The sequence below is a fragment of the Polyergus mexicanus genome, unplaced genomic scaffold (assembly GCF_030449975.1).
Source record: "Polyergus mexicanus isolate NDT 795.1 unplaced genomic scaffold, iyPolMexi1.0 SCAF_15, whole genome shotgun sequence".
Taxonomy (NCBI): Eukaryota; Metazoa; Arthropoda; class Insecta; order Hymenoptera; family Formicidae; genus Polyergus; species Polyergus mexicanus.
This window is the reverse complement of record NW_027223335.1, coordinates 71,010-85,146: the sequence shown is the minus strand read 5'-3', so window position 1 is coordinate 85,146 and position 14,137 is coordinate 71,010. Positions and strand designations below refer to the sequence as shown.

At 31.2% G+C, this 14,137-nt stretch overlaps 1 protein-coding gene across 1 annotated transcript; it reads left to right on the top strand.

The window, feature by feature from the left end:
* Nucleotides 1–161: 161 nt before the first annotated feature.
* LOC138939851 (uncharacterized) lies at nt 162–12,988 on the top strand. Its single transcript, XM_070308090.1, has 4 exons — nt 162–286; nt 2,152–2,604; nt 4,152–4,534; nt 9,096–12,988. The coding sequence occupies exons 2-4, from the start codon at nt 2,163–2,165 to the stop codon at nt 9,303–9,305; spliced, it is 1,035 nt and encodes a 344-aa protein (XP_070164191.1). The 5' UTR covers nt 162–286; nt 2,152–2,162; the 3' UTR covers nt 9,306–12,988.
* The last annotated feature ends 1,149 nt before the right edge of the window (nt 12,989–14,137 follow it).

Sequence of the window (14,137 nt, the reverse complement as noted above, 5' to 3'; positions counted from 1 at the left end):
ACATCTCCTAATTCGTCCTTGAACCATCGACTCCGCGAACCCGCGCGCGGACATCCATCCCTTGGCAATATTCGAAGCGACTTCCGGTAGTCGGGGACGATGTATGCGCCGACGCGCGCACCCTGTCGTCGTCGTCGTCGTCGTCGTTGGGTCGCATCTGCGCATTTTCCAACTGAGTTTCCTTCACAGGCGAGGTTCTGCCTGTCCCGGATTATCGTGTACGCGCCGACACACCAGACCGGCAGGAAAAACTACGGGAAAATCTTCGACTACCGTTTCACATATCGTGAGTCTCGTCGATTCATCTGTGATTGCGATCTTCGATCTAACTTTTATTTTCTTCCGTTTTCGTTTCTCTAGAAATCAGCTTTATTCGATATATGAAAAGACCTGTCGAGAATAATTTATCTGATTTTCCGAGGAGGACTATCGACGTTCCTATCGAATAGATTGTCCTCATAGTTAAAGATTCGTTATGCATTAACATTAGGAACTATTAATCATTCGAAATGTCGAGCGTTAAAAGACTGTTGTTTCTTTCGTTTCTGACATTCGATAAATCTACGATAATTTTTTAAACAAGTTTTCGGCGTCGACACCGGTTAAGCGAAGTGTAACTGATCATCTTGCATTTAATTTCCGGTGTATAATACTTATTCTAAATGTATGTTTCATCATAATATTGATAGCGTCGATCATGACTGCCAGTGTGTTTATTTTTACGTGTGTTTATTTTTAAAATCATTACATTAAAAAATGAAACTTGTATTAATATATATTAAGGATCTTCGAATCTTTTTTTAAATCATATTATTTAGTTTTAAATTTATCTTCACATATATTTATCTCTTTATAAATCATATAATTTTTCTTAATGACTTAATTAAATCGACTAATTATTAAAATAATTACTTTGCCCATATATGCAAAAAGAAGAATGTTGTTTTCTCAATCAGGTTGAATAATGCTCGTATTTGATTATGATTTTACTCTTCACTGTCATACGTGTCGAGTGATCATTAAATCAGAAATATTAATCGTATACATTTTAGTTTTGCCTTTTCACATCTCCGAACTTGTTGACATGCTTTAAACAATGGGGCTTTTTAATGTCAAGCGCTTTCTACGCGAATTAATTTACAAACGTTTTCTATTTCCGTTATACTTCATGTCTTGATTAAACATCGTTTGACAATTGAATTTTATTAACGACCTGCCGAGTTTATTGCAAATTCAAATACCGCGAAATCTTTAATAATAAATAAAGCGTGAATGGCTCGTTTATTTTTAGAAATGTTAAAATTATTTTTAGGCGTTTATTTCTTGATATATTTTAAATTTGTAACTAAGTTTAAATATGCCAAAAGCTGACACAATTCTTAAAAAAAAATCTGCACAGAATATTTATAAAAGTTTTATAAAATTCTAACAAAGCAGTATAACACAAAATAGAAAAACTTTTCCTATTTTTTATAAAATGTATATTTAATGGAGTAATTCGTTATACAAGAAAATGTTCACGCAAGAAAATATCGTTTCGAAATAGTCGGTCTAATTAAAATTCTTAATATATTCATTAACTCTCTCTTCGCTATTTCAAAAAACTTTTAAATTCGATCTTCTAATTAAGTATCTTTATCTGACAAACAGCTTCCTCGAAAAAGAAAAAATTATCAGAACATTTCATCGCCTTTCCTTCGCTTTAGTACAACGAGACTTTTTCTGACAGATTATCATACAGTTTATTGCGATTTATTTTATAAAATTTTATTTAATATTACTTGCCGTTCAGTGGATTATCGGAAAAAAATTTTGCAGACAAATTTTCCGGTTAATCTATTTTAAGTGTAATATCACAAACACAATGATACTTTAATTTTGCGATATTCTGTAAAATCTTTGATTTAATTTTCTTTTCAATATCAAAGTTGATCTTAAATGCCTTACATCATCGACTCGTTTCTTTCCTTTGCTTTGTTTTTTTACAATTACGATAAAATTGGAAATTTTGGTAACAGTGTAGAAAATTCCGCACTGAGTAACCGCGCTCGTGAAAATAAATATGTAAGGCTGTTCAACTGACAGAATCATATATTTCTGGCCAGTTGAAGGATCGCCGCCGTGTATCTCTAACAAGATCTATTCTGACAGGTTGAATAATTATGTACAAAACGGTGCGGAAAGGCGATGCTAGCTTGCAGTACACGATACTGCCACAGACGGATCAGTTCTCGTCCGGCGGATTTCCGCAAACTTCCGGTAAGCCACGGCCGAGGATCATCAAGTATACGATGGGCACTGTGATGGTGCTCGTCATACTGTCCTGCGTGGCCACGCCGTTCCTGATGAATCAGAATGATCACAACCTTTTCGCCAGCACGATGCTGGCGATGAGCCGAGTCGAGCCAGTCAGAAACACATCGAGAAGCCAAACGAAGGACATTGGTGTTAGTAAGAACAGAAGCAGGATTCCGACTACGATGGTGTCGACGACCGAGGTCACTAGGAGGAAAGACCTCGAAGATAGCACGATCTCTTTCAACGGAATTCTTCGAGCGAAGGAAGAGGAGGAAGAGGCGGTAGTTGACGATACCACGTTAGCAGGTATTGTTTTACTTGAATTCTAAAGAGAAGCGATCATACATGCTAGCGGATAATTACGACCAAAATATTTTTTTTTAAATAACCCAGTAAGCAATTTGATAACAAATTGTTGCCAAATTGGCATCAAATTCGCTCAAAACTTGGTAACAAATCCAGTGCCATCTGTGTCCGCATTAAGCTTGTGTTTTGGTGACAAAGCTTGTTGACATAACCTGACAGCAAATTGACGGCAAAAACCGAGCAAAGCTTGACATGATTTGACGTCAAATTGATGGCAAAAATCGAGCAAGATCTGCGCAAGACAATCTGATAGCAGATTGTCAGCAAAAACCGAACAAATTCTGCAGCTTTTGGCCATTCATATAAAAGTATATATTTAAATAGATTTAAAGCCTTAACCCTAAGTAACAAAATGATAAGTTTTGGTCATAAAATGACCATTAGATAATTAGACATTATATAAAATCATATATTAATATGTTAAAACATATAGGTAAATTCAAATAACTTAATTTATAAAATTAAAGATCTTTTTGGACAGAAATTGTTTGAATAAGTGAAAATATAACAATTATCTGTCCGATTTGCAAAAAATCAATTCAATATCTGAATTTTCTGTATAAGAATTGTGTCAACAATTGAACTGATAGAAGTATATATATTATAATATTATTAGCATTTTGTAGGCTTTATATACACTCATGACAAGAATTTGAATACGGGTATAGATAATGAATAACGCGCCGCATAGCGATAAGCGACTGAACTATTTTATAATACTTTGTAATAAGCTGCAGATTTTGTTCGGTTTTTGCTGCCAATTTGCCATCAGATTACGCACTCTAGATCCTGCTCAGTTTTTGCCGACAATCTGATGTCAGTCATGTCAGCAAGCTTTGCTTGGTTTCTGCCGCCAATTTGCTGTGTAGTTATGTTAGCAAGCTTTGCTTGATTCTTGCCGGCAATCTGCCAGCTTAATCGGTAATAACAACTCTTGTATCAAATTTGTAGCCTTTTTGCTGACAATAATTTGTAGCAAGCACTTGGCAATATCTGTTAGAACAGACCTGGCTGACTGGGTAATATATAATGAGGTTTTTAATATACTGATAAATAAAAACATTCGAATATTTGGTATTTAAATTCATTATTTGTATTGATGAATGATATCTCTGTTTTCATAAATTATATATTTCATTTGTCATCGTAAAATAATATATTGTACATCTAAAATCTAAAATAATATTATATTACACAAAGTAATATACGATCTCTTATTTTTGTTCACAAAAATTCTCTTTCGTTTTTTGTTTTAATTAATACGAGCGTTACGAAATCGATCACGAAATTTGATTTTATCGTTTTTAGAAAACCGTAATAAAACATGCAAATATCGGCTTTAAAACGGATTCTAGCCTTACGTAAATTTATTAAAACATTCCGTTATCAATTTTCCAATTAAATTAGCAATAATACGTAGACACTAGTCACAACACGATTGTTGTTACTGTTGTAACTCATAAACTCAAACAATTCTCTCCTTTCAGACATATCGGAAATTAGTACGCGAGCAATTCCAAGCACGGAAATGTCGATGAGCGTCCGTCAAACGGTGACGACTTCCGCTCTACCGTCGACAACGATCCTCTCGGCGTCCTCGAGCGGCACGACAGAAGACACGAAGATGGCAAGCACGCCGAAAAAACCAAAGATGCCAAGAGTGACCCTGAAACTGCGCGAAAACGAAACCATACCGCAAATGTACATGAAGGCTGGCATAGCTTCGTACAAGAAAGGCAACATCACCACTAGCGTTCTCGCGCCGCGCCTGAGCCTCGAGGGCCTGATATTCAAAACGCCGGAGGGCACGATAAAGCCCTGGCCTCAGAAGTGGTTCTTCAGCGATCCCTCGGCCGACTTTCAGTGGAAGGTAAGTGCTCCTCTATTTCTCGATCAAATGCTCGATACGTCCTCGGAGATGAATTGCGTTCGAGGGGACTTTCGGAGTATATATCCTGCATTTTTTAATAAAATGCATCGATTATTGTGCAAATCATCTATGCAAAAATTTGCTGACTTGTTTTTTCGCGCTTTTTTCTTGACTTTTTCTCTTTCCGGTATTTCTCATTGGAAGATCTTTCCAAACAAATTTTTTTCGAATATTCCACTTCTATAGTTTTCTTTTTTCTTGTAATTGTTATTGTATTATACTTTTTTTTTTTAAATAAAAAACTCGCCGAATGTTGTCAAAACTTGGCGTGTTCGTTTACGTTTTTTTTTACTTACTTTTTATATGAATAAAAGCAAATCTTAATTTAAAAATCTGTTAGTCTTTTAAAAAAATATATCAATGTCACGAAATTACTTTCCACTGGAAACTCTTATATTTCTCGTTTTAAAACATTTCTAGATTCATCAGTCTCGCTCACAAAAATTCGTTTCGTTACCATTATTATACTTTACAGAATTTTATAGGATAATATTATACCCGGCTGTATGATCCACAAGATATATTATGTCATACATTCTTCTTATATCTTTAAATCTACTAGTGGTCTAGCTGTCGACTCAAAATTTTGCGTCCTGCATAAATATTGATCGCGTTGCACCAAAGACATCTAAACTGAAGCACTCTGTCCGATCGATAGACAGAGCATGTTCGTGAATCTAAAAGCAGACGAGCAATCGCTCGGAGCCTTTATTTTTCCCGTATATTTCCCACCGGGACAGCAGATGTACTTTTATTTCTTTCTTGGAAAATTGCAGAACGTGATGTTATATATAACAATTTCTATAAAATGTCTCATGATATCGTGCCCTATCATATTTATATATATACAGGGTGGTCCTCGTAACGGTTGCCACGATTTTTAAGGCACTTATAATAATCTGACATAAAAAAGTTTCAAACAAAAATTATGTGGCTTCAAGGGGGCCATAAGATGGTGAAAATGATTTGACCTTGGAAAATCATTTGAAGGTCATGTGAAGGTCAACTTTAAAATCTTAAATGGAAACCCCCATTTTTTATTTAGTATTCTTGTAGCTGACATCGAGAGCTTTCTAAAACACTATAACAAAGTATTTTTTTATTAAGTACTTTTTGAGTTATTTTATATTTTAATCTGACATATTTTGATATAAAAAACAAAATATTTCGTAAAATATTCAGTTTTCGATAATTTTACCGCAATACTTTTATGTACAGAATAATGAGACAAATTAATTAGTGCCAAAAAAAAACAAATAATTGTTTAAAAAAATACATTGTAAATAATTTTCTTAAAAACAATTTTTTTTTATACTAATTGATTTGTCTCATTATTCTCTACATAGAAGTATTACGGTAAGATTATCGAAAACTAAATATTTTACGAGATATTTAATTTTTTATATCAAAATATGTCAGATTAAAATATAAAATAACTCAAAAAGTACTTAATAAAAAAATTCTTTGTTATAGTGTTTTGGAAAGTTCTCGATGTCAGCTAAAAGAATATTAAATAAAAAATGGGGGTTTCCATTTAAGATTTTAAAGTTGACCTTCACATGACCTTCAAATGATTTTCCAAGGTCAAATCATTGTCACCATCTTATGGCCCCCTTGAAGCCACACAACTTTTGTTTGAAACTTTTTTATGTCAGATTATTGTAAGTGCCTTAAAAATCGTGGCGACCGTTCCGAGGACCACCCTGTATATACAGGACGTCCCCAATTTAAATGGCAAAAGTTCAAGAGCGTGTAGGGGATCGAAAAACTAAGACAAGAAGTCCTTTAGAGGTTTGCTCGTTTTTGCTCCATTTTAGAGAAAATCGCAAAAATTCAATCTATCATTGTCAGTTGCTCTCTTGAGTTGATTGGTACCGAATAAACTTTCTGCTCCAAAGTTCCTTACATATGTAAACACTTGATATTATCCTTTATAGTGCCAATCAATTCAAGAGATCATAGATCCAGTGCACCAAATATCACTAAAACAATGTCTAGCTGCAATTAATGAGGTCAGTGCTAGATGTAATACTTGCATTGCTGCAAGAGGGCGACGTTTTGAACAATATCTGCATTAAATAGATGATAACATAAATAAAATGTAAGTAAATAAGTAAAAAAACGAAAACTTGTTTTGTTTCTTTTTTTGTGATTTTCTCCAAAATGGAGCAAAAACGAGCAAACCTTTAAAGGACTTTCTGTCTTAGCTTTTCGATCCCCTACACGCTCCTGAAGAATTTGCCATTTAAATTGAGGACACCCTGTATAATAGATATATATATTTCTTTTGTCTTATATTTTCTCTTAATTTCTCCATCTCCCTCGCAGCGAGAAGATTTTCTATGCAAATAAATTCACAAAAAAAGAGAAAAGCTGCTTTCTTGGAACACCGACCTCTTGTTGACCAATCAATATAAAAGCTTGTGTTTTCTCTTGATCCGATAACGCTTACTCGTTGCCACTGAGAATGCTTGCGCTGCACTCAAAGATTATTGCGAAGATTGCACGCGTATGTTATTTAAAAAAAAATCGCGAATCGCGCGAAATAGAATCTTTCACACTTATGAAAAAAATATAAATCATATATATTTTTTTTTTATTTAAGATTTCTCACATAATAACTTTGCTAAAAACCACAAGTTTTCTTTTGGCTATGAGAGCATATTTTACAATTAATAAAAATTTAATAATCAAAATTAACAAAAAATAATTGTCTCGTTAAAAGTTTAGCGACGACAGAAATAGTTTGCTTGATTTTTTTGTTAAAAAATTACGTTGTCAAATATTTTCATCATACATTAAATGCACTGAATCTTTTTAGCGCTATTGTGTATTTAACTTATCGAGGTAAAAGCTGCTCGTCGAATAGTCGTCTCATTTCTTTTATCCAATTTTTATAAATTTTGCACAACGTAATAACACTACTCTACTTTATAACTCGCCGCACCTAGAACTTTTACGAACGAAGAGCTTAATTTATTATAGAATAAAAAATTCCAACAACGCAGCATACGAGAATCTTGAGTATTTGCTAATTCATATATTTATCGGTATTCAATTTAACGCCGCAGTATTGAATACAACAACAATTTCAGCCAGTTTGTGTTTTGCATATTAGACGGTAATTGGGGTAACAGAGAACAACATTTTCCGATGAATATTCATCTTCTATCTCTCATAGATATAAGTAACAGTATGGATTTTATAACGCAAGATAATACGGGTATCATTGATGATAATATCGCCAAAGTATATTTTGGAGCTTCTTGATTTAAAAAATATCGTAAAAAGCAATAAATATTCATAAAATTATATTCATCTTGGTATATAGAATATATATAATATAGAAAAAAAGAGTACAGATAAAATAGATAAAATTTATTTTATATATTGATGAATTGTTGTTTTTCGACAGCTAATTATAAATATATATTTTAAAATACGAGAATTATTATTAACTTTTTTTTTTCTTTTCGATATACCTTTTATTTATCGAATCGATTGATTCGCAAATATTTATTTTTATACCATCCTAGTTGCAACAGTGGAAGAATAATTCTGTAACAGCGCACAACTTGATATCGGAATGTATATTTAATTAAAGTCAATAGTTATATTAATTTAATTCAAACAATATATGTAATAAATTACTACATGTCTCAATCGCAATATTAAATCGGATTCCACGAACGACGGAAATATTTAGTTGTTCGAACAAAGGCTCGGTGGCATTAAACGGAACACTATCGTGAATTCCGCGCATTACGCGATGCACAAATCAGAATTTCAAACAGGTTATTGCGCCGATGGCTGGCGAAATGGGAGCTAGCGAAAACATATTATCGTGTGCACGCAAAACTGACGTTTGACCTAATGGCGAATTAAATCAGTCAGTGTACAACCAAGAGATTTCAAAGTATGCTCATTTATTCAACAATGTACGTGAACATTGTATAAAGAACGAGAAATAATTTGAATAATGCCCCTTTGCGTGGAGAAAAAGCTATTTTTAAATAGTAAGGATATCTAAAAAATTACGATTCTAGCAGAAATAAAATGCGATATTTGACTTTACTGAGACTCAATTTATATTTTTTTAATTATTTTTCTTCCCAACTATTACACATTCTACTTAACTGTAATTTATATACATATATGTATATAAATACACACATACATTATTGAATAAATTAATATTGTTGATTAAATTAATAACTTTTATAATATTAATAATTCATCTAATTTGTCATCATAAATGGCATATATATTGTATTTAAATATAGAAATATATAACAAAGATAAAAAAAGAAAAGAAAAAGAAACATCGCACGACATCAATTAAATAAAAACATTTCACGCAATGAAAACTTATAAAAGTATATTTAAAAAAGTGGAATTACACACATTATTCAATATTTCAACTTGTCGCGCAATGAAAATATCTATCGTGAAGATATAATCAATACGTTAACCAAAAACTAACGTTTCATTGAATTTACAGGGCTCGACCCAAATGCCGGTAACAATTTACATCGTCCTAGCAGGATTGGCCGCTTTGGCGAGCATCAGTATCGTCCTAATGTTTTACGTGCAACGTAAGGCATCGAGACGTCAACGGCCGAACATAGAGGAGCCGGAAGTCGAGGAACACGAAGAAGACAAGTCGACTCTTTTGGGCGCGGAGAGCCAAGAGATCGAGGAAAAGGAGTAATTGCCTGGCAAGACAAACACAACGCATCCATACATATAGCGCGCGCGTAAGACTTGCCTATTTTTACAAACACAACACATCAGTTAGGTTTAGAGTCTTCCAGGTCGAAGAATTGAACCTTGAGAAGTGAGCGGGTAAAAGAGATACGAGAAGGATTTTTTTTTGCACGACGCAGCCGGAATTAATTAGAGAATCGTATTAGGATGAACGCGCTCCGTCATTCGGTTGCCTGAATTGAGGATCTGCACGATATTTTTTCTTGCGAGATTGCTCACAATATTGTTAAATTTATCTTCGCGCCATAGCGGATTTTTAAACAAGGGATTTTTCCGCACAAAAGCGGAAACAATCACATGTACAATCATTCTTAGCGTTGCACTTTCATTTAATTAGCAACGGACCAGTTAAGTTTGTTGCAATTGTGGTATACCTCGACTAGCGACTATGATGAAAACAATAACGATACGATAATGAATCTTCCGATAGTCGAGTTGATCATGAAAAATTCCATAAAGAGATTCTGTTGTTTATTACATAAGCTTGCGATGACATAGAGCAGGTTTTAAAAACCCGCCACGGACGAACGCACGATGTGCGTGAGGACAAACTACATATATACAAAGGAAAAGTACCTGGCGAGTTAAGGAGACCGAAGTTTATAAAATCTTTCACGGAACAGTAAATGTAGAACTCTATCTCTCAATCACTCTCTATAGAAATTTTTTAAACTTTTTGTACAAAATTTAAAAATATTTAACTAAACAATGCCTAAAGAGAGAAGCGTCTAAAAAATATAAATATTATCTTCAGAATTCCGGTTAGTAAATGAACACATAGAACATATGTTCTTGTAATAAAGAAAAATGCAGGAATTGAGGTAAAAATGATTTTAAATAAGATTAAATGAGAAATTTAAATTATAGTGCAGTAAGATAGATTATAAAATTAGTCTGAAAATCTAGAGAAAGAAAAAGATACAATCACGCAAATGTACATACAGTACATGAAAAAGTAAATATATTGTAATCTTGAAAGAATTTTAGAAGCCCAAAGAAGGGTCTCCTTAATTCGGCCATCTGTATTTGCTAAACTTTCTATAATGTACATGATATGCGTATGTATATGATTATAAGATATTACGTATACGTGTGTCATCGACTTTTTCAGCGAATCTCGAAAAAGCAACGTGCTTTTTGACTTTCTGACATCAGTCGAATTCTATCTGCGTGCAAAAGTAGCCGTACTGCCAGCTACGATAAAGAGCCAGCTTTCCAACTCCTCGTTTAATTAAAAGTGACGTTTGACAAACGTGTTATCAGATATATTGTTCGATCGATATCCGCGCATCGTTCACTCGATATCTGTCATATGAGGAGAAACATAATATCATATTTTTTTGCAAAGTCTCTCAAACAGCTTGATGATATTAGTCAAAAGTATATGCATACATGACTCATATTAAATTAATCCGAGCTTTAATTATATAGATTGACTTAATTAACGTGTCGTTTTATTAAAAATATGATACGAAATTATTTGTAAAAATACATAGAATCGGAACACAAAATTATTTATATAATCGACTAACATTTGCGAAAATAACACTAAATAAATTATATTCGATTAAAATTGAAATAATTAATGAGGAGTAACGAGAATACGTATTATATTTGTCAATATTGTTATAAAGGAAAAAGTACGTCGCTGTCAGAAAATTATATATTTAAAAATACAATATGTTTCAAACAAATAGACGTAATAATATTTTCGAAATAAAAGTAAAGTTTTTTTTATCTTTCTGATTTATCTAATATTTTAGAAATGCCTAAGTTCTTTCTCTATTTCACATATGTTAAAATCTAAAAATAACTTAATATTTCTTTTAAATTAAATTTTGTTTGGCTAAATTAAATAAGTACAGACTATCGATATTATATATCATAAAATTATGTGTTAATTATGATTTCTTATATATATGTCTCTCTCTCAATTCTTTAATATTTTATAATTGTGTCTGACAATTATCAAAATTATCAATTAATCAATTAATTATTATTATCAATTCTTTTGTTTTCCTAATGCAAAATTATAAATTTTGAGATGTTATCAAGCATTTTATCATAACGCGCAAAACAAGACTTAACTATCCGAGCTTTAACCAAGGATGCGCCTCAAGATTGGCTCTAAAGGTCAGTTTTGCCACTTTATTTTATTCAAGGCAAAACGCGTAAGATAAAATTGTGCCGATAATTTCACGCTTAAAGACCAACGTACAGGCGTATTGAATCTAGTGTATATTTATTACATAACGACGATAACAAGTTGACCTAACATTGCGCAAGTTGTTTACTCTGTGTGTGTCTATAAGATCCATTTTATCAGTAGATATTTTCTACGATATCTGCGAGCACTACATAGTTCCATCTTTTTCAATTTATTCTATACTCTATAATATTTATTACGAATAAATATTCTCTACAAATTTCAAAAATCGCTTTAAATTGTTATAATGTACACATTTGCTAAAGCATCACAAAAAATATATTTAAAAAATTGATACTAACATCAACAGATAATAGAGACTAAATACAAAAATGATTTATTCTAAATAAAAATTCATCTATTTACTTACAAAAATATGTATTCAGTTTCGCGTGATAGATGAAAAAAACGGGTACAACAATCTTTCGATGCTTGCCATTAAGAATATAGACTGTTATTAATAAAATTAAAAAGTATAAATTAACAAAAATTTGAAAACGATAAGCGTTTTGAGTAATTGCACTTAAAATTATATCATTAAATTAGTTTAATTAGAATAATTTTATTCATCTTTGATCTTATGATTGAAAGGTAATGCGTATCATAATTATATGATCTTACAGAGTTAAGCAATTTCACGGAATCCATTTAATTTTGTATATATTGCACAGTTAAAGTCAAACTCACACACAGTATTGTTATCACAAATTCATCTAGAAACGTTCATCAAAAACATAAATATAGTGTTTATCACAATTGTCACGCTCACTTACACTGTTTTGCGTACATATTTTATAATAATGAGCCACTCATTATGCTATAATTAATAAAAGGAGATAGTTATGCGAATTAGATTCTTCATGTTTAATTCAACAAAATAAGATTCTTATTTATTATTTATAATTAAAAAGTAACTAGAGAAATTTTTATTTTTTATCGTACTTGCTTGAATATACCATATATTGAAATATTAGTAATAATCTTTCAATATTCGGCAATTTTATATAAATATTAATTAATCACGTTAATTATTATATCAATATTTGTAAATGTCAATTATTTGTATTTGCAAATAATATTATTGATATTATATTAATCTTCTATATTGGAATCTGCGTGTTATATACGATTTGATTTTGCGATTTATTGATTTCTTCTAAAACATGAGTCATATTATTTCACCGCATAAGAATAATACTTATCATATTAAAATTTATAAAAAATAATGCGTATCATGAATTATTTATCGTTTTAAAAGCTAAGAAATGAAAAATTTGTTTTTAATATATAAGATTTTTATTTTTTCGAACAATCTGAGGTTTAAAATTAATGATCTAAAAATAAAATTAAGTTATTTACAGAAGTATATTAACTGTAATTTCCAATTTGTAAATTTTATGTAAATAAATAAGTTAAATAATAAGTTAAGATTAAATTTTAAGTATATATTTGTGAAATTGTGACTAGAACTAGATATTAGAGATGTATATTTAATTCGATATTTTAAGTGATTTTGCAGCAAGAATCGTGTATAAATTATAATCATTATGTTGCAAATGAATAAGAACGCAAGAAATTCGATGATTATATGTACGAAGTATTTAAGAGATAGTTAAGGATATAAAATTCGAACCGTATACTAATTAACTATTCATGTGACTTTTCGTGTATTAAACAAACTTTTATGGTATATGTATTGAAACACGACTGCAAATTTTATTAGAGGCACTTTGAGAGGCTCATAACATGTAAAATTATTTATAAGGCATCTGAGAGATGAATAATTAAAGCGAAAAAAATATAATAAGCTCACCACAAGATAAAATACTTTTCTTGTACCAATTTTTCGTCACGTTGTACTTACTTGAATATAATAGATCGGTTTTTACGGAGAAATTGCTAAAAAAATTTATAAAAAATATAACGCTCAATCAATTATTTCTCGAGACTCTTACCGTGTCGTAGAAATCGCGCGAAAGAACCAAATGGAAGGAAAGAATAAGAGGAAAAATTATTTGAAAATCAATCGCGTGATTTTCGCGAGATGGATGTCCCGAGGACTTCATGTCGATAAACAGCAGTATGCACAGATAGATATATAGGAAAAAAAGATAATGTTCGATGCGTTTTCGAAAGAAATAAAGAATTCATAAGTGACACAATAGCGCTGTAGCTGAAGAGAAAAACGGTTATAGTTTCTATTTTAAAGATTATATTTTTTTAACTTTATTAATTTTTGACTTCCACGTACATATATAAATAAAAAATAATAAAAAAAAATATATATATATATATACAAATTATAAATATAAAACTGTAATGGAAAATAATCTATTGTATATACATATACACGTATATTTTAATCAGGCCGTGTAGCGTGCGAAATCACGCGAGATGCTTTTGTTTAACGACTATTAATGAGAGATTTAAAAAAATGAAAAATAAATAATGATGTGAAAGAGTTAACAGATTGGATAATTTGGATAATTCTTATATTATATGAAAGCAAAATGTATAATAACATTTTACTGTCAAATAAATTTGTAAAATGAATTAATCCAAACAAGAAA